Source organism: Erythrolamprus reginae, chromosome 1 (genome assembly GCF_031021105.1).
Source record: "Erythrolamprus reginae isolate rEryReg1 chromosome 1, rEryReg1.hap1, whole genome shotgun sequence".
NCBI classification, from domain to species: domain Eukaryota; kingdom Metazoa; phylum Chordata; class Lepidosauria; order Squamata; family Dipsadidae; genus Erythrolamprus; species Erythrolamprus reginae.
The window spans coordinates 237,852,952-237,878,701 of NC_091950.1; the positions used below are offsets into that span (position 1 = coordinate 237,852,952).

The window sequence follows — 25,750 nt, forward strand, 5'->3', positions numbered from 1 at the left end:
TAATGTTTAGGCACTAGAAATGGAATAATCACCTGAGATAGAAAGAGGGGAGGCAGGGAAGATTGAGATGGATTAAATAGTAAAATTAACATTAAAACTGGAATGTAATTTAGGTTATTGTCCTATTGTCTTTAAGCAATAAGATATGTATACATGTATTTCTATTGAAGGTGTATATGATGGATGTTATGGATGTTGTTGATGTGGAGAAAAAAATCTGCATCACTAGATAGATTGATGCCCAGTAGTAGCATACATGGTCAATTTCTAAAGATATTTTGAGGAACGACTGCATCCAAACTTTGCTTTCCCCCTACCAATTTGATTTGTGTTGGCATTTGACCAACATTGAATATGACCCACTATATTATAGTTTGTTATCTACCATCTCCCTTTCTCTCTCCTGTATCATTTATTATCACACATACATACACATTCTTAAATTAACTTTCTTTTTTTTAAAAAAAAAAATCTACACAGGGTTGATAACATAACATAAAATATGGATGCTAGCATAATCATAACCAGACATTCTATTAAGTCTTAAGACTGCAGGTTTCTATAAAGGCACCTGAAAGTAAATCAGTAATTGAGTGAAGCTTCCACTCCTATAGATAGTTATTGGTATGTAAGGCAATTTTCTCTTGCTATTTGGCAGTAAGAAATCAGTTTTCATTATAATCTCTGTCAGTTTTGAGTACAGTGATATTTCAAACCCTAAATATATCCTCCCCTTCATAATATATACTTGAGACAGTGAGGGACAGGAGCAGAGTAAAGATGAAATTTACTCTTTCATCTTTAACAACGCCAGGCGAAGGCTTTCATCTTTAGCAATTCGGAGTTTCAGAGTTTCTTTCTCAAAGTGCCTTACAAGAACCCAACTGTGTAAGTTAGGACAGCGACCAACAAGTATCTTATTACTGGTGACACTACCCTGTTTTCCTCAAAAATAAGACATGCCCTGATAATAAGCCCAATTGGGCTGTTGAGTGCGTGGCAATAAGGCCAAGCACTTATTTCAGGGTTCAAAAAAATATAAGACAGGGTCTTATTATCAGGGAAACACATGTACTTTATTTCGGATAAAACCTCCCAGTTCACCAATCTGGGAATTTGGGAAAGCTGCTCTAAATCTTCTAGTTGTAGAATATGGTACATGCGTTACTTCACCCCAAACCACCAAAGAAGAAAGATAGCGTTTCCATTCAGATAAAAGCAATTTATAGCAATTATATTTTTCCTCACCAGTGGGGGTAATAAACTTTGAAACTATGTCTAAAATGTCAAGCACGTGGCAGCTTAATTTTTAGTAATGCTGGAGGAAGGAGGGAAGGAGAGAGAGAAAAAGAAAGAGAGAGAGAAAGAAAGAAAGAAAGAAAGAAAGAAAGAAAGAAAGAGACACAGAGAGAGAGAGACTTAGAGAGAATAAATTAGACAATGACACAGAAGAGAAGAATTTCAAATGCAGCATTTTAATTTGGTATGTCCTTTTTTTGGGGGGGGGACCAACTTTTTAAATGGAGACTGTTGCAGCTCATATTTCTCTCTCCCATCTGCAGCATTGCAGTATATTGTCAATATGCTGGCAAGGACAAAGAAGTACACACAGTAATAAGACATTTTAAAAATCTCTGTGACAGAACCGCCACTGTTACAAAGCTTCTATATTTAGTTTGGAGAGACATGAAATCCCATTATAGGTGTAAATAGCTCATCTTTGTGGTATATGATACCGGCATCAAGTAATCAGCACTGGAAAAGAAACGAAATGTATTTGTGATTCTGTTTGACCTATCTTGGGTAGGGATTTCAGAATTGGATTTTATAATTAGGAAGTGTCAGGGAATTGGGTTTTTTCAGGTCTTGGTTTCTGTCTACCAAGGAATCAAGTTGCTTATGTCTATGACCGTATTGGTGTGTTCTCTTTCATTTCTCATGTAATCAAACTCTGCAATTGCTTATAAGTTCAGTTTCTATGGAGCAGAATTGTTCAGTAGTTAGAAGTGGCAATTGGCAATGTTCAGCCAAGGGCATGAAATTCTCAGAACATACATCAGTCGCTTCTGGAATATAGATTTCAAAGAGCCAGGCCTAATTCCAGCCAGTAGAAATGGCTGATTTGCTTGGTCTTTTCATTTTAGCAGTTTAGTTTATGAAGAAATGGACACTGCTCCATGAAAGTAAGGTACTTCGATAAAACTGTTCGTAATTCTCATTCATTTCCCCATCTATAATTCCATAGTAGAATCGGTGATCACTAGTCATCTCCTACCCAACACCAGATATTGTAAGGATATTGTAAGGATCAGACACAGAAAATGTAGCACTTATTTGTGCACAGGGGATGTTCTGTAGGCTTTGACAGAATTGCCAAGTCCACTGCAGTTTGGCTCACTCTATTCCTCCTTCCTTGTTAACCCCTTGGCAACTGAGGTTGAAGAAAGAAGCAAGAGGCTGGAAGACTCCATGCTCTCATCTGCAGACAATCCTTGACCTCACCAAATGACTGTTGTTTGTTGGTCCATTTTTCAAGTTGTGTCATGAAAATAAGCACTCTGGGCAATGTGCTTGAGGTGGAGGATGGTTTCTTTGACAGCATAATGGACTGTAAAGTTCTCAAAGGTGGCCGCAAAATCTGAACGCTGAGAGCACTAATATTTAAAGTAGGTTTTGATTGTAGGGTGTGTAGATGTATTGACCTCAGAGGTGGTATTCAGCAGGTTCTGACCACTTCTGGAGTACTGATAGTGGAAATTCTGAGTAGTTCATAGAACTGGTAAATACCACCTCTGTCTGGCCCCATCCCATCAATTCTCTGCCTCCTGAATTCCAGCTGATTGGGAGGAAATGGGGATTTTGCAGTAACCTTCCCCTGGAGTGGGGAGGAAACAGAGATTTTACAGTATCCTTCCCTGATATGCCCAAGCCACAACAAGCCACATGCACAGAACTGGTAGTATTTTTTTTTTTTAAATCCCACCACTGGTTGTTCTGACATGTTTTTGCCCTGAGGGTCATGTGAACAGTTAGGGAGGGTTAATCTTTTCTAAATGTGGAATCTTCTGTAGGTGTGGAATTTTCAAGAGGAGTCTGGTGTTGAAGGTCTGGGGAGGGGAGTATTGCGAGTTACAAGGTTTCCATATCATGATTTATGGGATCTTGCTTCCTGATTGATTTGCTGGCTGTGCATCCTCAATTTCAATTTAAAAAGGGGTTTAAGATATTTTTTGTAACCTTGCATGTAGGTCAGGGAAGACTTTTGTCTGTGGAATGTGTGGAAAGGGGATATTTCTAGTGTAGGTTTTGGCTAGCAAGGGTGTCATAGAAATTTTTTATTTTAGCTTGCAACACCGTATTTGGGAATTCAAGTCAGATTCGTATTTTTAAACATATTTTGTTTTACATAGGGATTCCATTAGTTTTCCTAGCTATAAAATCTATAAAAATATTACATGTTGAACAGCTGTGATAAAATGGCATGGGGTCTCTAGCTTGAGCAGGACTGGAAGACCTCCGGGGACTCTTCCAAATCTGTTATTCTGTATTCTATAAAAACTATAGCATAGAATGGAAGGGAAAGATGAATTAACTTACCCTGAGATTAATTTTCCGTCTGTGATTGTGTAGGCTCTTCTACGTTTTCACCTTGACTATTCATTTCAACTGAAAACAAAACAATAAAGTTATTTTTCTGCTTTCTTTTTCAGACCAGCATTTTTTCTGAAATTCAATAACCAAGCTGCTGAATTATTTCAAAAACTACATTAGAAGATTCCCAAATCACACTAAAGAAAAATTAATTTGACTGGCTCATTTTAAAAGGAATCATTAATATGAATTTGATTTAATCACTACAACTTTTTAGTGTCGTTTTAACAATCAGCATTGTACATAGTAAGTAGCATTGCAATGTTTTATTATATGCCCTTGTAAGATTGTAAACATTTGACAGTTCCTTATCCTGGAACACAGCAGCATTACCTGAGAGCTAACATATAAGAATTATGGTTGGACAAACTCAGGAAGGTGTCTTGACCGGATTTGGCATTTTTATCCACCTATCAAGGTCCTCGGATAGGCACATATATTTATTTATTTATTTATTTATTTATTTATTTATTTATTAAATTTGTATGCCGCCCCTCTCTGTAGACTCGGGGCGACTCACAACAGTAATAGAAAAAAACAATGTAGAATACAAATCTAATAATTAAAACTAAAAACCCATAATTTAAAAAACATGCACACAACATACCATACATAAACAATATAGGCCTGGGAAAGTTATTTCAGTCCCCCCATGCCTGACGACAGAGGTGGGTTTTAAGGAGTTTACAAAAGGCAAGGAGGATGGGGGTAGTTCTAATCTCAGGGGGCAGCTGGTTATTTGATTGTGTTAAAGTATCTTCTCATGATGTGAGCTGTTCCAAATAAAATTGCCTTTTAAAAGTGGCTGATGGTGAGTTTGTCAGTGTCAATGGAGTTCAAGTTGTACTCCAATTGTTTTGGGATTGTACCTCAGGCACTTATCACTATTGCTGTAATCTCTGATTTCATTTGCACAATCTTTGTGTTTCTATTTTTCAAATCTTTGTATTTTGTGATTTGTCTCCAGTTCTTTCTCTTATAGTCTAATTATTATCTATTCACAACAACAGAAAATCACAATTACTAGTTCTTTAGCTGGTATTGGTCTTTACACACTTTGGGTTGTTTCCAAGAAGCTAGGAGGTTGGCATCGGACCAGATTACTTGCGGGACCACCACCTGCTGTATGAGTCCCAGCGACTGGTCAGGTCCCACAGAGTCGGCCTTCTCCAGGTTCCGTCAACTAGACAAAGTTGCTTGGAATCAGCTCCCCTCAGAGATTTGTACTGCTCCCACCCTCCTTGCCTTCCGTAAGAACTTGAAAACCCATCTATACTGCCAGGCTTGGGGTCATTAGACCCTAGCCTCTGGCCGATGAGTTTGATATATGCTTGTTGTTTGAATGTGAATGAATGATTTTTTAATGTTCTAGGGTTTTTAGAATAGTCAGTTATATTAATTGGATTTTAAATGTTTATATTACATACTGTTTTTTTGATATGTTGTGAGCTGCTCCGAGTCCACGGAGAGGGGCAGCACACAAGTCAAATGAATGAATGAATGAATGAATGAATGAATGAATGAATGAATGAATGAATGTACAGTGGTCCCTCGATCATCGCGAGGGTTCCGTTCCAGGACCCCTCGCGATGATCGATTTGTCGCGAAGTAGCGGTGCGGAAGTAAAAACACCATCTGCGCATGCGCAGATGGTATTTTTATTTCCACCGCAGCAGCGAGGAGCCGAAGATTGGGTTTCCCCGCCGCCTCGCTGCTGCTGCTTGTCCGCGCGCGTGCCGCCCGCCCCCCCCCCCGCGCTGTTGCTGGGGCCGCTTCTCAGCTGAGAAGCGGCCCTGGTGTTTCCCCGCGCGCGCGCGCGCGCCGCCCGCCCCCCCCCGCGCTGTTGCTGGGGCCGCTTCTCAGCTGAGAAGCGGCCCTGGGGTTTCCCCCCCGCGCGCGCGCGCCGCCCGCCCCCCCCGCGCTGTTGCTGGGGCCGCTTCTCAGCTGAGAAGCAGCCCTGGGGTTTCCCCCCGCGCGCGCGCGCCGCCCGCCCCCCCCGCGCTGTTGCTGGGGCCGCTTCTCAGCTGAGAAGCGGCCCTGGGGTTTCCCCCCGCGCGCGCGCGCGCCGCCCGCCCCCCCGCGCTGTTGCTGGGGCCGCTTCTCAGCTGAGAAGCAGCCCTGGGGTTTCCCCGCGGCGCGCGCGCGCCGCCCGCCCCCCCGCGCTGTTGCTGGGGCCGCTTCTCAGCTGAGAAGCGGCCCTGGGGTTTCCCCCCCGCGCGCGCGCCGCCCGCCCCCCCCGCGCTGTTGCTGGGGCCGCTTCTCAGCTGAGAAGCGGCCCTGGGGTTTCCCCCCGCGCGCGCGCGCCGCCCGCCCCCCCCGCGCTGTTGCTGGGGCCGCTTCTCAGCTGAGAAGCGGCCCTGGGGTTTCCCCCCGCTCGCGCGCGCGCCGCCCGCCCCCCCCGCGCTGTTGCTGGGGCCGCTTCTCAGCTGAGAAGCGGCCCTGGGGTTTCCCCGCCCGCGCGCGCGCCGCCCGCCCCCCCGCGCTGTTGCTGGGGCCGTCGCGCGCCGCCCGCCCCCCCACGCTGTTGCTGGGGCCGCTTCTCAGCTGAGAAGCGGCCCTGGGGTTTCCCGCGCGTGTGCCGCCCACCCGCCCACGCCGTTGCTCGCGCCTTACCGGGGCAAGAGGGGGAAGACCCAGGGAAGCCTCTGCCCGGCGGGGAAACTCCACCATCTACGCATCCGTGGAAGGGCACGCATGCGCAGATGGTGGAGTTTACTTCCGGGTTGAAAACTCGCGATATAGCATTTAGCGAAGATCGAGATCGCGAAACTCGAGGGACCACTGTACATAAAAGCAGTTTGGTCTTTTGCAATTGAAAGATGGACATTTCTGATAATCTGCAGTTTCTATTGCTGTTCAAGATTTTTCAGCATGGCATCCAGTGTGCCAATAACCATTGAGAGCATGATACTTTGTGATTATTATAATTTGTTCACAACAGTGTGAAATCACAGCTGCCAGTTTTTTAGCTGGTCTAGCCTTCATATGCATTGAGTGAGTTCTTTATTATTCTGGTTCATTGCACAGTCAGCCAGATGTTTAGACTAGATTTGGCATTTTTATATATGTATTGAGTCCTTCCCGAAGGCCTGGGATAGGGAGATGTTTGATGAAGTTAAAGGTATCATTGCAGGATGTAATTTATTTTTATTTTTAATAATATAATATAATTTTGCATTTTGCTGATACCAACCAGGATCTAATGTTCTTCATTATATGTACAGATAGCAAAATAATTCACATATATTTTGTTTTATATTGTGTGTGTGTGTGTGTGTGTGTGTGTGTGTGTGTGTATTCTCTGCAGTACTGCTATTGAACACTTTATGACTGATACAAGGTTCCTGCCAGTTCTGATCAGTTCTATAGAATCAGTAGCAGGAATTGCTCCCTGCTCACTGAACTGGCAGTGATGGCCAGCTGACCATGCCATGAACCGACTCTCTCGATGGCACCTATGTTTGTTTGTTTGTTTGTTTGTTTGTTTATTTATTGATTGATTGATTGGATTTGTATGCTGCCCCTCTCCGGAGACTCAGGGCGGCTAACAGCAATAATAAAGCAGTGTACAATAGTAGTCTGATGTTAAAAACCCATTAATATAAAAAACCAAACATACATACATACATACCATGCATAGAATTGTAAAGGCCTAGGGGGAAGAGGGTCTCAATTCCCCCATGCCTGGAGGCAGAGGTGGGTTTTAAGCAGCTTACAAAAGGCAAGGAGGGTGGGGGCAATTCTAATCTTTGGGGGGAGTTGGTTCCAGGGGGCCGGGGCCGCCACAGAGAAGGTTCTTCCCCTGGGTCCCCCCAAGCGACATTCTTTAGTTGAATTATATGTTGCTTCAGTCCATGTGAAGAAGCTGTATTTTGCCTCTGTGAATGCATAGAAGCTGGGGTTTTGGCAAAGTGCATGCACGCGTGTGTGAAGCGCGTGGTGCGATCGCACAGTGTGGGAAGAAGCGAACCGGCAGCGAGGTAAGTTATATCCCACCTCTGACTGATACCACTGATTGATATAGAACTTTATATCGATTTGGATTCTATAATATATCAGAGCAATTTTTTTCACTGTACCAACTACAAAGTGAAACGTCTGTGCTGCTAAAATATGCAGAATTTTTTACCCAGAGAACCAGCACCTGGCTGTGAATATGTGTGAAGTATAGCAGCAACTCTAGCATCTTAATCAGGAGCATGTTTTCATGGTCGACATAAGTGCAGTCTTCAATAATATCACACTTTGGTTAAGACCACAAATCAATTAGTTGCCCTTTTGCACCATAAAATATAAAGTGGAGATGGGCGTTAAAGGCAGCTAAAGACATCAAAGATATCACTATAGTTATTAAGGCACCTTAGACAGTCATTCTTTCAGTCAGCAACCGTCTACTCCGGACCCTGGAATTGGACTAACTGCAGGTGACACCAACTATAGAACTTTAGAGACCTAAAGGCCAAAATCCAATATTTCAGTCAAGCTAATGATTGAATGAGATGTGCTTATAAGGACAATTACTTTCCACCCTTATACCCAGCAGGCAAAAAGCTGTGATATTCAAAGTGTACCCACGTCTTATCCTTTGCAATGAGTATTTCAAGCTCATTTTAATTATAATAGAATATATGTCTGTCTGTCTGTCTGTCTGTCTGTCTGTCTGTCTGTCTGTCTGTCTGTCTGTCTGTCTGTCTGTCTGTCTATCTATCTATCTATCTATCTATCTATCTATCTATCTATCTATCTATCTATCTATCTATAATTCTATACACTCTCACTCTCCATAACACATATTATTACAATTTTATAAATGCAATAAATGGTGGTTATCATGATGCAATTATTTGTCATTAGAAATAGCCAAGAAGTACAATGGAGCAAAACTCAGCGTTCTGGATGACTATGTAGTAGATGATATCTGGTCTCTGAGATCTTAATACTACTGAATACATTTTCTTTTAAATTGTTTCTGTTGGGCTGAATGAAATTCTGTATAAAGCCAGAATTATAATAACTTATTCCTATTATACTTCTATGGTTATTCTGTGGAAAAAAACTGTTTTTGCACATCCATAGGTGATGCTTGGCATTTCCCTGGAAGGCTCTTGACTGGAAGTTTTGAAATTGCCTGAATAAATTCACACCTGAACTGAAGATTTGAAAAATAAGAGACAATAGAAAAAAATTAATATGCTTGTCATATGCTATGAAGCAAATCTGCTTCTGACTCACTGTTGTCATACCAATATACTAGCAAAGATTCTGTTGAATTGCTTGTGAATTATTCATCTATATTTTACTTTCACACTTGCTAGATTAAACCACTTACTGGAGTAGCACATACATTTCTGAACCTAAATGAAACTGTTCTTTCTATAGATATGCAGAGAAATAACTTTTGTGTCAAAACTGATCCCTGCGCCTGAGGTCAAACATTTTACTTGCTATATTTTCTTCCGATCTAATGAATTAAATCAATACATGCTTAGTTAGGGAAAAAAATAATAGCTGCAGATGATGATAATCTATCCTTGATGTTAAATTTGATTGAACATGTTAGTTCTTTATTTGTGAACAGAGTGGTAGCCTAGGAAAGGGTGGTTCTGGTTTTCTTCACTGTCGGTTTGCTCAGTGTCGAGCCCACGCTTGCGCAGTGCTTAAAGCACAGCTTATATGCATGTCTAGAAGCAAAAAATAAGATGGTGCCGTGTAGGCACTACTGAGAGAATTAGTTTGGGAGTATGACAGGCCTGGGTCACTGCCGTTTCTACCGATCCAGGCCACCAAGTTACCATCAGTTTTACAGAACTGGTCTGAACCAGAAGGAATCCACCTCTGGGCCTTGGGCTGAAGATGTTTGCCTCCAATTTGGAAGGTTGAGAGTTCAATCGTAGGTAGCGGCAGACTTTTCTCTCTCAGGGTGCAAAGAGAAAATTCCTGCTGTGAACTCCACATAGGCATCAAAAAGGGAATCAGTCACTCTGATTCTACCCCAAATTAGGGGTTTCAAGAAAAAGAAGTTCACTCTTTACTTGTATGATCCAAAGAAAGAAAGAAAGAAAGAATAAATAAATAAATAAACAAATAGTCCTTCCTCCATCAATGACAAAACCAAACTTCACAGGAAATCAAATATGTTCATAACTTGTGCAATGCTGTGACATTCCCCCTCCACCAATGAATTAATTTCTGTTGATACCTGCTAAATAATGATATTGATGATGAGAGAACATTTTATGGTGGCTATCCAAAATGGAAAGCTTGGCATTGCAATCTTTCACCAGTTCAGAGGAGACACCACTCATCTAAGACTCAGAAAGATGTGAAGTCGATTTCCCCAAGACTTGAGACTCTGCAGATGATGTTCCCCCTACCTACTTATTTTTTAATCCTGCTGGCAATTCAGAGTTGAAGGTGCTGATTTTGCATCTAGGCTACATTTCATTGAACATACTAGGCCCCTCTTTTCGGTGGTATGTTTGGGTCTCAATCTAGTGCACACAACTTTGTGTTAATTTCCCACACTGAATAAAATGTCCTGGGTGAATGACAACCTATCTATGCCCCTTTTGCTATTCACAACACAAAGCTTTTCTGTTCTGTTGGGGCAATCAATTATTTGAACCAACTGAGAGGTGGTGGATAGAAAGGGAGATGAGATTTTGTTGGGAATACAGAAAACTGGCTATTATTTGATGCCTTTTGTGTACTCAGGTTGCAATGCAAATTCAAACACACAAAGTTGGGTCATGACATCATGACAGACAATTCCTTATTTTGATGTCATCATGCTTAAGAACATATGCCTATGGTAGAAAGTGAGGCAAACCCATTAGCCATTATCAGTGAAGTACATAATCTACATAATCTAAAAGAAATGGGTATTGATGATACTGGACAGCTTGGTTAAGAATCCTTTCATTATCTGATAAATGTCTATCACAATTTGTTGTTTGTGTAATGGAATCCTTAAAGCATTGTTATATGGATTTTTTTTAAAAAAAATACATATCCAAGACACAACTAAAGAAAGCAAATAAGAGGAGGCATGGATTAAAGCTTGTAAGTGACTTATTCAAATTATTTAGTCAGAAATAGCAACAGCCCAGCACTTTCAAACAAAAGGGTTAGGGTTAGAAATGATGGTATGTACAGGATAAAAAAGAGAAGGCAGCATAGCAAATGCGTGTTGACCTTTTCACAGCTCTGTATGTAGCTCTGGAATTATTGTGAATGTTTACTAGAATTCAATAGGTACTTATATTGTTATTGTTCAGTCGCTGAGTCATATCCAATTCTTTTCAACTCCATGGATCACAGCATGCCACATCCCCCTATCTTCCACTATCTGCCAGAGTTGCCCAAATGCATGTTCATTGCCTTAAAAACACTATCTGGCCAATGTGCTTACAGCCTAGTGTATATATATATATACACACACTGTTTTTACACTGTCACATGTTTTTTTTGCTGAATTTGAAAATTAAGGGACACGAGGATAGATCTATTTCAGCCTTATTTTGGCCTCATCAGCTAGCCATACTCTCACTGGGACTTAAACCTGCAACCTTTGCCTTGTAAGGCAGAGAATTAACCTCTAGTATCCAATCCCTTCAGTATATATATATATATATATATATATATATATATATATATATATGTCTTAGCTTTCGTTAGCGTGCTGCTAACTTCGTCAGAGTGTTAAAAATGCCATGGGAGACAATCACCTTTATAAAGCATTATTCAGTCTGCTCATTGCCCGCGTCATAGGGCCACACCCTTCCCTCCCCTCTGCGGCAAGCCTAATTGTGGGCTTGCTCATGCTGGCTAAAGGGGGATCTACCGCTTTTACTCGTGTCTGTTGCCTCTTTCCCTCCCCAAGGGAGGAGGTGGAGTTACGAGGCCTAATTGTGGGCTTGCTCATGCTGGCATACCGCATGTTACACAACGAAAGCAATCACCCCAACGCACATAAGGTCAGTTGTATACGGACATTATTTAATAGGATAAAAACTCACTGTAGTACACGGGCAGCCAAACAAAAAGAACGAGCGTATCTTTATCAAACTTGTATACGTCATGGCTACTCGAGAGATTTTATCCAACGGTGCGTCACACCCAGACTCCGGCAACCTACTGAAAGCGCAAATGAAACATCAGCGTGGAGGGTACTCCCATACATACAAGGGGTATCCGAAACAGCCGCACGCATACTGGCACCCCACGGGGTCAAAGTAGCGCATAAGCCAGATCAAACTTTGAGAAAATCAGTAATGCGCCCGAAGGAAACCTTAGTGAAGGAGGAGTCCTCCTCGGTAATTTACCGTATAAACTGCAATAATTGTGCACACCACTATGTGGGGGAAACGGCAAAAAGATTGAGAACTCGTATACACGAACACAAATTGGCGGTCCGACGTCATGAACAGCGTTCCCAGATTTGGACACACATGGAGGAGCAGGATCATGGCTTCGATTTCCAGGGAACTGAGATTCTGGCGCGAGATGAAACCAAGGGAGGTCGCCTCCTAAAGGAAGCCTGGTTCTCCAATGAAAATTCTTTAAATAGACATATTGATATGCCATCGGCATACCAGGCTTTAAGGCACCAGCAACGACTTAAAGGGGATAGGTCATTAGGATTGGATAAAGCCCCTAACAGAATTCCCCAGGCCGGGCATAGAAACCAGCTAAATGAGGGTAGAGCAACCCCCAACGGGGAGCAAGGGAACATACTGGAGCAACATGGAGGTAGAGGGGGAGGGGCACAATGCAGTTCCAACACAGGGGACAAGGGAGTATTAGAACAGTGCAGACCTAAGACGAGGGCATGGGCAAAAAAATTGCAAGAGCAGACATGTACCACTATGGAAAGTAACAACGATAGTGGGGGGGGAAAAGTAATACCAAACACCTCCGAAGTATTGCCTCGTAACTCCACCTCCTCCCTTGGGGAGGGAAAGAGGCAACAGACACGAGTAAAAGCGGTAGATCCCCCTTTAGCCAGCATGAGCAAGCCCACAATTAGGCCTCGTAACTCCACCTCCTCCCTTGGGGAGGGAAAGAGGCAACAGACACGAGTAAAAGCGGTAGATCCCCCTTTAGCCAGCATGAGCAAGCCCACAATTAGGCTTGCCGCAGAGGGGAGGGAAGGGTGTGGCCCTATGACGCGGGCAATGAGCAGACTGAATAATGCTTTATAAAGGTGATTGTCTCCCATGGCATTTTTAACACTCTGACGAAGTTAGCAGCACGCTAACGAAAGCTAAGTGGTTTTATTAAAGTTTCTATGTTCCGGTGATCGAGATGGCTGCTGCCTCATCATTCATATATATATATATATATATATATATATATATATATATATATATATATATATATATATATATATATATACTGAAGATTATATATATAATCTTCCAATATATATCTATATTCTAGATTTATAATATATATAAATCTACGAATATATATATATATATGGGTATGGCTAGCTGATGAGGCCAAAATAAGGCCGAAATAGATCTATCCTAGTCTCCCTTAATTTTCAAATTCAGCTTAAACATGTGACACATACAGATAGAATTGTCGGCTATCAATAAAATTAACTGCCTTGGAAATGGCCCTGGGTTGGGCCGAGAGGCAAAACAGGAGCTGTGATGTTCCTTCAATATACCAGGGTGATTCGACACAAAATGTAACCCTTCCCTGGTACAGAGCTGAAGGGATTGGATACTGTAGCCTAGAGGATAATTCTCTGCCTTACAAGGCAAAGGTTGCAGGTTCAAGTCCCAGTGGGTATGGCTAGCTGATGAGGCCAAAATAAGGCCGAAATAGATCTATCCTAGTCTCCCTTAATTTTCAAATTCAGCTTAAACATGTGACATATATATATATATATATATATATATATATATATATATATATATAGATATAGATATAGATATAGATATAGATATAGATATAGATATAGATATAGATATAGATATAGATATAGATATAGATATAGATATAGATATATAGATATATAGATATATAGATATATAGATATATAGATATATATATAGATCTTCAGGCTGGTGTTTCTGTCCTTGTTCTCAGGCGCAAAGTCCTATTTTAATCATATGTTGTTCATAAAGACACAGGATAACCTTATAAACCACATTATGATTGAATTAACCACTGTAGCATGTATTGCTTAGCATCATTTGTGAACCAAGAGAGTATGCCTTGTTTTAACCACCAGGGAATGGAAATTTAACCTTTTCATCCTGTAGACCCTGAAATAGATTATGAACATTGTAAGGAAACAGTGTTCTTTCTCATTTTCTACTTCTTTGGTTCATGATCCCATCTACTTCTAAAAAAGCCATTTAGCTCTTTATAAAATCCAAAATAGGCAGTTTCACAAAAACGGATGCATGCTGCCTGAAGGTGCCTAGTTACACATCATAATGAACCTTGGTGCATCCATCTCTGTTGTACAGCAAGGCAAACTTAAACAACAAACCCCAAACGTTGGAATGAATTAATCAAATCTCACTGAGTTTTGTCTGCAGATTTATTGCTCACATATAAAGGTGACTAAAGGAAAGGCTGACCTTCTCTACATTAAGTTGGTGCTAATTTTTTAATCCTATCACCTCGACTAGGGATGGACTTGTTCAGAGAATGGGACGGGGAGGCAAGAGTGAACAAAGGCATGAAACAAACTGCTTTTGTGTGCATTTGCTTTACAGTTGAGTTCCTTGCGGCAGTGGCCTTTTTGGCTTAGGCAAATTACTGTCAGTCCCATGCTTGAGTGCTCAGGCCTGAATCTCACTGAAAGTTCAATGGCATAAGTGAGGGCACTAGAGCATTTCTTGTACTTCACAGCTGGGAAGTGTTCTGTCGGGCTCTCTGGTAGAATCCTCCCAAAAATTCACAGGTACAAATTTCAGACACACACACGTTTGAAAATTCAAAACAATGTTCTTTATAATGAAAATTCACTTAAACTAAGCCCTCTTTTGGTATAGCAAAGAGCACTTGTCTCCAAACAAACTGGTAATTTATACAAGTCCCTTATCAGTTCTGTGACACTTAGATTGCAGCTGTGAGGTAATTCACAGTCCTTCTTTCACAAAGTGAAACACACTTTGCTCTGGTTTAGTTTCAAAGCGGGGAAAAATCAGCACACAAAAAGTCAAAGTCAATAAAGCAGTCACGAAACACAACGATCAGATAATCCTCCACAATGGCCAAACCCACAGGCTACTATTTATAGCAGCCTCACTAATCACCACAGCCCCACCCAACCACAGGTGGCCTCATTTTCTTTGATAATAATCTCTCAGTTGTTGTTGCCTATGCATCACTCTCTGCATGCGTGGCTGTATCATTAACTCTTGTTCTGAATCCAATGAGGAGCTAGATAATTGATCTCCTTCTGAGCTGTCTGCCACACTCTCCTCCTCCCTGTCACTCATGTCTTCTTGGTCAGAGGAGCCTTCATCAGCAGATTCCACCGGGGGCAAAACAGGCCTGCAGCATGTGGATGTCTCCCCCACATCCACAGTCCTTGGGGCAGGAGCAGGGCCAGAGCTAACCACAACAGGAAGGTTGGTGGCTTGCATAAATCCACACTTTTTGCAGACTGCCTTTGAACGAGGTGAGTCCATACTCTAAGAAAGGATGCTGCTTGCACCCACAGGTGGGTTCCTCCTGGTTCAGATCAGTTCAGCTGAACCGGTAGCAACCCGCTGCTGACCTCGCAATGGCATCACAGAACTGGTTCGGGTTGTTTCGGTCTGTAGATGCCACTATATTTTGGGGAGTTTTCTTGGGGGGAGGGGATTTTTCCATTTATTTATTTATTTATTTATTTATTCATTCATTCATTCATTCATTCATTCATTCATTCATTCATTCATTCATTCATTCATTTATTAGATTTGTATGCCGCCCCTCTCCAAGGACTCAGAGCAGCTCACAACAAAATACAATGTCACAAATCCACTATATTAAAAAAACACATTAAAAACCCATTATTAAAAACCATACAACTCAGACAGACCATACACAATTCTACCATAGCCTTAACATAGCCATGTTCTTCAGAGCATGCACAGAGGCTGAATTTCTGGCACTGCACATGCATCGCCATAGTGTTTTCAGATGTTCTTGGGGCTTTTGTGGGGATTTTTTGACACTGTGCATGTGTGAAGCATCTACCGGTCCGCAAGGCGCATCCACCCAGCATTGGAGGAAACGAAATGGCAGTGAGGTAAGTTAGAACCCACCCCTGCTTGCACCCCTTTTTTCAAAAGGTCTTGGGAAGCTTACCATCAATACTTGAAATGTTTTCTGTATCGCATTGCCCTTCGGGCTGCACGGAATCGATCGCCTGCTTTCCTTTCTCTTCTTCTGCACCTTCAGAAAAGACAAGAGAGGAGAATAACAGATGAACGTGGGTAATGTCTGGTTAATGGACCATTTGGGTTCTTTGTTATTTTCCATCAGCTCTCTGAATGCAATGAGAGTGGTGGCTACTCAAGAAAAGATGAGAGTGGCTCCCTGAAAGGATTGTGAAGGAGGCCAGATTTCAAAAGCAATTTCTCCAAAAGTCTTTTGCAGCGGGCAGGATTCAGACTTTCATCAGAGCCTGGAATTTTGTCTGTATTGGCAGAGTTTCTTTTTCAAGTGTCCCCTAAAAATCTCCTTATAACCACTACTACTATCATTATTACCACCACAATCATCATGACCGCCATGAGACCTGTCCAATTTATTTGTTTGTTTGTTTGTTTGATTTGTATGCCGCCCCTTTCCGTAGACTCGGGGCGGCTCACAACACAATAAAACAGTTCATGACAAATTTAATAATTTACAATTTAAAATATTTAAAAACACCATTATTAAGCAAACATACATACAAGCATACCATACATAAATTGAATAGGCCCAGGGGAGATATCTGTTCCCCCATGCCTGACGACAAAGGTGGGTTTTAAGGAGTTTACGAAAGGCAAGGAGGGTAGGGGCAGTTCTAATCTCTGGGGGGAGCTGGTTCCAGAGAGTCGGGGCCGCCACAGAGAAGGCTCTTCCCCTGGGGCCCGCCAACCAACATTGTTTAGTTGACGGGACCTGGAGAAGACCCACTCTGTGGGACCTAATCGGTCGCTGGGATTCGTGCGGCAGGTGGTCCCGGAGATATTCTGGTCCGATGCCATGAAGGGCTTTAAAGGTCATAACCAACACTTTGAATTGTGACCGGAAATTGATCGGCAACCAATGCAGACTGCGGAGTGTTGGTGTAACATGGGCATACCTGGGGAAGCCCATGACTGCTCTCGCAGTTGCATTCTGCACGATCTGAAGTTTCCAAACACTTTTCAAAGGTAGCCCCATGTAGAGAGCATTACAGTAGTCGAACCTCGAGGTGATGAAATACAGTATTTTCTTCTGAGCTTATATCCTGTGACGATACCGTAAACACCATCAAACCATAGCTGCCTATCTCAGGTCTTTGAGAAAGACTTCACGAGTGGATAAAAACGCCAAATCCATTCTGAACATTTGGCTGACTCTGTGACTTACCACAATACCACAATAATAAACCTGAAATGGGGATCTAATCAAGTTTTGAAAAGTTTCCTCTTTGGAACATTTTAAATAGTACTTGTTCCTGAAAAGCCTGCCTCCTTAGCTGCCATACGCAACCTAGAATTTAAATGTAAGAAAAGGTGCTTGTTGGCAGGCATTCAGTGTTGTGTAATTTCCTGGGACTCAGGTTGCTGGGGAACTTTGATTGAAACTCCTAACAAAGCTCCAAAATGAGCTGTGTAGCCAAAGCCCCCTTCTTGCTTTCAAGTTCATACCCTGCTCTTTCCAAATTTTATGATTTCAGATTTTTTAAGAGACCAATTGCTAGCTAATTTCCATGAGATGCTCTTCCCCATTATGACAACTGTAAAAAGCATGGCATGCCTTCCCTGGTAGCTCAGCTATAGAAGTCGAGCAATTGGTTACTAAGCAATCATCGGAATTTAGGAAGAGGGAAGCAGTTGCGGTGATTGAACATTTCAAAACATCCGTCTTTAAACACAAATGATACATTCTTTTCCCACAGGAAGGGCTGCGAAAGTATTGAAAGAGCCCCAGTTCCCCGCATTAAGCAAAGGATAATCATGAGGAAGCAGGCAGGGAAGGCAGGAGGAAGTGAAACTGAGCATGCCCATTCTTAAATAAACCAGCCATTAAAAAGGGGCATGCACAAAGATCCATTTTTCCAAGGAGCTCGGAGAGGTAGATGTGACTTTCTCATTCATCTAGCCAAATTTTATCTTTGTGAAAATGTCTTGATGGGCTTCAGAGTTCAAAGGGGATTTTAAACTAGAATTAACCCTGTTCTAGACTCTACTTTCCATGCCATACATTTATCACCAAGAAAATTAAGGTGATTTAATCAGCAAAATAAGTGGCCACAAATGTCTGAAATGATTGGAAATAAATTTGAATTTACTTTAGGGCCAGAGTTCTTCCATTTTTTATAGATCATTGGACTTCCTTGATCTCACCACCTTTTTCTTAGATTACATATAAATGCCACTATTAGTAGGCTTTCTTTTTTTTCAGTGAGCTCCCGAAATGACAACCTAGCATGCATATTAAAATTTCAAGATTTCTCTGGAGAAATCTGTAGGGCAGAGAAAGCTTTCCCTTGGCATTTGTTAGGCCCAAACCTTCTAAAGTGTTTTCTTCATCACTGTCGCTCACACTTAGAGGATAAAACATCCAGTGTTGAAACATTAGCATTTTTTCTAAAGGATCTGTCAAGCCAAGGACCACTGGGTTCATTTAAAGTCATCCACTGAATTTTTATTGTGTATGTGTTTTAATAAAAGCTACTGGGATAGTTAGATGAGAAGCAGATAAAAGCTCTCACTAGAATCGAAGGCCTTTCCTCCTCTTATACATATATGTTTGGGCAGGTATGTTTAATTGTGCTTTCATCTAAATGTAATACAAGGAAAAAATAAACAGATTTCAGTTGTTTATTATAGAGGTTCTTCCTGATATTTCCCATGTAGATTTTTGGGATGCATCCTAAGTAGACTAACGTTACACAGTGATAAGTACATTTAATAATACCTCGCTGCTGGTTCGCTTCCTCCCATGCTGCGTGGGGGTACGTGCGCGAAGTGCGAGCCCATATGAACAGTGCTGAGAAATTTTTTAAAAGCCCAAAACGAGATGACAACCATATTATTTATTTATTTATTTATTTGATTTCTATGCCGCCCTTCTCTTGCAACTCAGGAGAAGGACGAGGTATGCATATTGCTAGAAACTCAGTTTCTGCACATGCTCAGAAGAATTAAAAAATCCAAAAAAAGTGTTCAATTTTTTAAAAAAGCCCAAAACAAGATGGTGACTGCATGTACAGTGTCAGAAACTCGGCTTCTGCACATGCTCAGAAGAAAAAAAAACAAAAAAACAAAAAAATCAGATGCCGCCCACAGATGGGTTCCATGATGTCATTCTGACATCACCAGTTGCTCGCTATTGGTTTGGGTGAACTGATCTGAGCTGGGAGGAACCCACCTCTGGTGCTCTCCTATTTTGAGAATATGTAACAGCATCAAGGCATTTTGAAATCCACTTATGAGATGTTAGGCAGAACAAAAGCTCGCGTGAAATTCAAAAGCAAATTTATTAGGATGATTGCATTCCAGTGCTTTGTTTGTTCACAACAAAGGGATCAGAAAAAGAGGGTCTGGCAGCAATCTGAGGAATAATGCTTCAATTTCCCTCTCCCCAGCATTTTTTGGATCATGTACTCAAGCAACAAATGTTTCAACGAGCAAAAGCTTTCAAATAAAGGTTTATTATAGTAGGGTAGGCTTCATCTGGTATGACAAACAGCAGCTTCAAAGGCTATGACACTTTCAAGACTGTCTTGCATAGCTGTGAAACTATATATATATGAGTTAGGGTTTTTTCCCATGTAATATTTTGAGTGTCTTTGCGATGTTTCGGAGAAATCACATTTGCCATCATCAGGCTGAAGTTACTGGCTTCATGCTGCTTTGAGTATGAAGTATAGCATGAAACCAGTAACTTCAGCCTGATGATGGCGAATGTGAAACGTCGCAAAGACACTCAAAATATTACACAGGAAAAAACCCGAACTCACAACAATCTGCATACATGAAAATCTATGAAAACAAATATATGTGTTATGAAAACACACACACATATATGTATGTATGTATGTATGCATGTATATGTGTATATATGTATATATGTATGATCCTATCACCAATATTCAGTGATAGCATTCAAACCATGGCTTGCCGAACAAACGAGATTCATGCCAATTTTTTCATATGAGCAAAGTGATTAGAGCTTGTTTGTCCAACTTGTTTCTGCCTCCCATTAGCTGAAGTTGCCTTATCCTCTGTAAATTATTTAGGATTGGATGAGGTACAAATAAACAAGGCATCAGGAATTCACAAATTAATTCCGTACTCTTATTCATACACCATCATTTCAATATATGGATCATTACCTAAAACTAATCATAGCTTATTCATTCAGGTTTGTGTTTGCATCATGTTATGCTCCAAACAAATCACATTATTTGTTTTGTATGATGTGTGAATCAAATCATAGGATTCTTCCTGTCCCACCTTCACCACCACCATCATCATGAAGGTTAGAAGTGGTAATTTTTACTGGGACAATACTTCTAACAGTATTAGAAATCATTGGGGGGGGGGGAATAAAATACCATAGAATGCTGTGGGAATCATATATCATGACAACAATATGAGAAAAACAACAATATGAGAAAAAGTTTCAGGAAGAACTGCGGAAAGGAAAAGCCAGCTAGAGTTTTGCCTGCTCTGGTACACTTAAAAGCTAATGTATAGCAAAGCAACTCAAAATAGTCATGGTTACATAGAGAAGGGCAAAATACCACTATAATAACTAGTGCAAGGAATTCCACATGGGAAAGTTAAAAAAGCAAATTCAAAGTTAAATCTTGCATTATAGTGCTGCAGTGGGTGGCAAGCAAAGGATGCTCAATCCGTCGGATCAGCAGGTTTTCCATAAAATGAAAACTCTATTTATATAAATCCTCATTTTGTTCATAACGCCTTACCATGTGGGTGGCTGTGGAAGGAAGAACAATAGCAGCATTCATTATACTGACATGCATGTGAAACAGGTATTATCCCCATAGCACTTATTTCCTGCTATGTAATAAAACTGTGCGCCACCGAGAAATGAGTCCATTTCACATAAACAGGAGAATCTGATCAAAACAAGAAGTGTCTTTCCAAGCATTTTATTCAAAAGGGTTTTCTCTCTCTCTCTCTCTCTCTCTCCCTGTCTCTTCCCCCCAGCACCCCCTCTCTCCCCTATGCTTTGCTCTCTGCCTTTCAATCTTGATTTCTATTGCTTGGAACACAAACCAGATGCACATTTCAGGAGCTCCACAGCCAGAGAGGAGAGATACTAGGATGTACTTTGCAAGATACCTCTTTCAATTACCATTTCACAATTGTGTTACTGACAGGCTTGATTATCATAAATCTTCATGGGTGTATGATATTTCTAGAAAATCAATAGCTCAGATCAACTATTTTTAAAACTTCCGTGATGCTGTTTTGCGCAGATTTTTAAATGCTCCATGGAAAAATTTGCTTAGAGGCTTAGCTATTTTTAAAAAGAAATATATGTAAATATATCCCATACGCATGCAAATAACAAAAATGAAACCTGAAAAATACGCAATAAGTTTATCTTCTAAGAAAGCTGTGACATGGCGTAGATTTGTAGCAAAATTCTGTTTCAGAAGTTTGAGAGTTAATATCTATTGTCTTGTAAGAAAGTATCTAATTTATTTCCTGCTTTTTCTAAATTGTATTGAATCATATAACATAAAAGTTTGAACTGAGCTATTTCTTGTTTCTATCCCTACTGGAGAAAAGCATATTGAATTTGGGCTGTATAGAAATCAGAAGCTGAAATTGATTGAAAATGAACACTTTTCATTATCATTTTACAGTACTGTATAACCTTTAATTATTTGGGATTATTATTTTTATTATGTTTGCTCTCTTTGAAAACACACAGGAGATTGCCGCAAAGTTTCAGCAAGTAAAAACAAATGATGAAAAAAAGAAAATACAAACGTACACATTCCTTTCCTGACTATTTATAAGTCCTACAGATAAATGTAAACCAGATTGAAAAATGTTTTTACTGAAAGTGCCTCTGAGGCTGAAATAGATAGTCTCCTCACCCCATTTTTTCAACTTTGCTATAGCCTGAAATAAATCAACCTCCAGCATTTAAGAAATAGCAATCTAAAAGAAGTATCAGCATATTCTCAAACTGATTATGATTTGGTGCCAGAAAGTGACCTGCTGAAGGTTCTAGCAAATCTGAATGGGAAATCCATGAATGGACAAGATCTCATGCAGAGTCCTGAGAAGACTGATATCATCTTGGCTCAGACTATTACAATGAAATTTACTGAGAAGAACAGGCTATTGGAGTGGCTTAGTATATAGGATAGAGCAGTGATGGCGAACCTATGGCACGGGAGCCACGGATGGCACATAGAGCCATATCTGCTGGCACACATGCCATTGCCTTTGCTCAGCACTAACATGCATGTGTGTGCCAGCCAGCTCGATCGTTGGCCCACGGAGAGGCTTGGGAGAGCATTTTTGGCTTCCAGAGAGCCTTCAGATTATGGGGAAAAGTATTTTTAACCTCCCCCGGCTCCAGAAAAACCTTTGGAACCTGGGGAGGGTGAAACACAAGCCTACTGGGCCCACCAGAGGTTGGGAACCAGGCTGTTTCCAGCATCCAGAAGGCCTCCATGGGGTGGGGGAAGCTGTTTTCACCCTCCCCAGGCATTGAATTATGGGTGTGGGCACTTGCACATGTCCGATAGTGTGTGAGCACATTCTTTTGGCACCCAAGGAAAAAAGGTTAGCAATCACTGGGATAGAGCATTGTGGGTTCTAAATTATATCGCCATAGATTCAAGTGTACATGACATTTCTTGCATGGGCAGAAGCATCTCGGATGAGTGGGTGGAGTCTCCCACTGCCACTGCTATCGGTTCTAAGAACTGATCTGAACTGGGAGCAAGCCACTGTTGGGATAGAGGAATGTCAGTTTAAATGTTCTTTTCTCTTTCCTCTCAGATACTACTAACCACTATTCCCTGTTATGTGCCATTGCAAATTTGTCCTTTCAACTCCCGCATCTAAGACACTGATAAAGATGTTTGAGAAACACCAGGCTTGCTAATGGCCCACTCCCTCCAAACTGAAGTGGGCTTATTAACAAGAACTCTGGCTGTACCACAGTCAGTCATTCAGCCACATGTGAATTCATACAAAAGTAGGATCACTTGGCTGATATTTTACCATGCTATGAATAGAATAGAATATAATTTTTTATTGGCCATGTGTGATTGGACACACAAGTAACTTATTTTGATGCATACGCTCTCAGTGTACATAAAAGAAAAGATATGTTATCAAGGATCATAAGGTATAATATTTAATGATAGTCCAGGTACAAATAAGCAATCAAATCATATTATGAAGCAGTCAGTATAAATTGTAAGGATGCAAGCAACAAAGTTACAGTCATACAGTCATTAATGGGAGGAGATAGGTGATGGGAATGATGAGAAGATTAATAGTAGTGCAGACTTAGTAAATAATTTGATAGTATTGAAGGAGAATACTATGAAACATTTCACTAGACTTTTCTGAAGTCCTAGTATGCTATGTCTACATTATTCCTCAAAGTTATTAAGTTAAGAACTACAGTGGTAGCTCTACTTAAGAACTTAATTCGTTCCGTGACCAGGTTCTTAAGTAGAAAAGTTCTTAAGTAGAAGCAATTTTTCCCATAGGAATCAATGTAAAAGCAAATAATGCGTGCAAACCCATTAGGAAAGAAATAAAAGCTCGGAATTTGGGTGGGAGGAGGAGGAAGAAGAGGAGGAGGACAGTCGCTGCCGAAGGAAGAAGGTGAGGTGAGGAGAATCAAAAAAATCCAAAACTTTAAGCCTTATTAAAAAAAAAGGGACTCTGAGGTGGTGCCCAGAGAAAGGAAAATGCTCCGTTCGCTCTGGACTGCCAAAGCCTCCTTAAGGGCCACCGAAAGGCTCCTTTGGCAGCCCAGAAAAGCCTGAGATGGCCAGGATTAAAAGGGGAATAGCAGGAAACTGGCCGGGCCTTCGTGCCGCTCTCAAATTTCCTGCGAATTTTTTCAGGGCTCAGGTTCTTAAGTAGAAAATGGTTCTTAAGTAGAGGCAAACCCCCCCCCCCCTTGAACACCCGGTTCTTATCTAGAAATGTTCTTAAATATAGGCATTGTTAAGTAGAGGTACTGCTGTATATCAAAAAGGAGATAAGGTTAGTCTGACACAATTTGTTTGTGGCAAACTAACGGTGGCTCCTGTTAATTGTGGTATGCCCATTCAAATGTTCACAAACCTGCTGCTTAATAATCAATCAGAGGATCTTTCTCTATATAAATATTAAGCTGATGTGTTTGTAATTTACAAGATCATCTTTCTTCCAGTTTTAGAAGATGGGGATAATGTTCATTCTCCTCAAGTCTTCCAAGAGCTTTCAAAGTTTTACGATATTCCTTTGCAACAGGTCCTAGGTTTAGGGTAAATTTGCTTAAATTTTTGCATTTAATAAATAAATAATAAACTGGCCTTAATGGAAAGTGGATTTTTTTTTCTCTTACTCTTGGTTCTCCACTTAGCAGTTATTAACAAAGAAATTGCAAATTTGTAAACTGCCTTCCCTATTTCTTTTTGAGAGAAATAACATTGGAAAACCTTAAAAGAATAAAGAAAGAAATGAATGATTCTGTCTACTAAAAGACTATCAACTTTGCAGCACAAAACCGATGTACCATTTTTCTGAAAGTTGTGACATAACAGCGAAGAAAGAGAAGATTTGGCATAGTATTATGACTGACACAGCTGTTATATATGTTGTGCTTATGGGATAAACGTCGATGGGACCTGTAGCTGTGCTGCATAACACAAAGATTGACAGATGTATGTTCAAATGTCTTAAACCATTCGCCACAAAAATATCTTCCTTAGCTACAGAGCAAAATCTAACTCTACTAGACTATTGAAACTTAAAGCTATTTAAAACAGCACTTGCCAGAAGATTTTACTATCCAGTGAAGGGAGAATAAAATGCATATCTTACCTTTTTATATGATTGACCTGCATTTATTAATTGCCAACAACACTTTTTCCCTAGCCAGTCATATAACAATCTGCCTCTTAAATTTGTTTCTCCTAATTAGGCACTACTCTAAAAGAAAAGAGCAGATATTCCTTAAATGACAAGCCAAATTTGTCACCTACAGAAAATAAATGACAAAGGTTTCATAACGCCTTAGTTAACTCGACTTGTCTTCTTGCTGGGAATTATTTCTATATCACTGCAATTTTCACTGGACCAAACTGAAGGATATATTTTTATCACATCACTGGTGGATATTTGCTAATATTAATGGCAATCTTTCACATACGTTGTTTCCTGCTGCCTTTTCAATAGCGCTATGATGGTGATGCCAAGACAGAAGTTCTCTGTAATACCGCAGTGATCGCACTTATTCTGACACCTACAGGTGTGTACATTTTTCCTCCTTTCCCCCCCTTTATTCTCATTTTTCCCTCTGTATGTAGATTTGAACTGTAAGCTGCCCTACAAGGTGACATGCAAATATAGAATTCTTAAAGATTTCTCAGTATTAACCATGAAACCATTCCAAAATTTAAAGAAACACTGATCAATTAATGGCTCAGGAAGGCCTATGTAAAAGGATGAATCATTGAAACGATATTGCCTAAAATGCAATATTGGGCCACAGAATGGAGATTGAGCCAAAATATAGATCCCACTACAGAGAAGGCTAAATGTTAATGCTCCTGTGTCATCCCCAAACACCCGTTGCAAGGAGAACAGGATGTTTCCTGAATACTGTAGATACCTGGGAGGCTGATATAATTGAATTCATTTTTTAAACTAAGCTGTCTTCA

The 25,750-nt window shown here is 40.8% G+C and overlaps 1 protein-coding gene across 3 annotated transcripts in view; it reads right to left on the reverse strand.

Annotated features, from left to right (window-relative positions):
• Positions 1-25,750, reverse strand: part of MACROD2 (mono-ADP ribosylhydrolase 2) — a 1,339,842-nt gene that overhangs the window by 13,276 nt on the left and 1,300,816 nt on the right. For all 3 annotated transcript variants that reach the window (XM_070732607.1, XM_070732608.1, XM_070732606.1), the window contains 2 exons: positions 15,976-16,062; positions 3,598-3,666 (listed from right to left, as the gene is read on the reverse strand). In XM_070732607.1, the coding sequence (XP_070588708.1) occupies positions 3,605-3,666; positions 15,976-16,062 (149 nt within the window). In that variant the 3' untranslated portion in view covers positions 3,598-3,604. The remainder of the gene's footprint in view (positions 1-3,597; positions 3,667-15,975; positions 16,063-25,750) is intronic.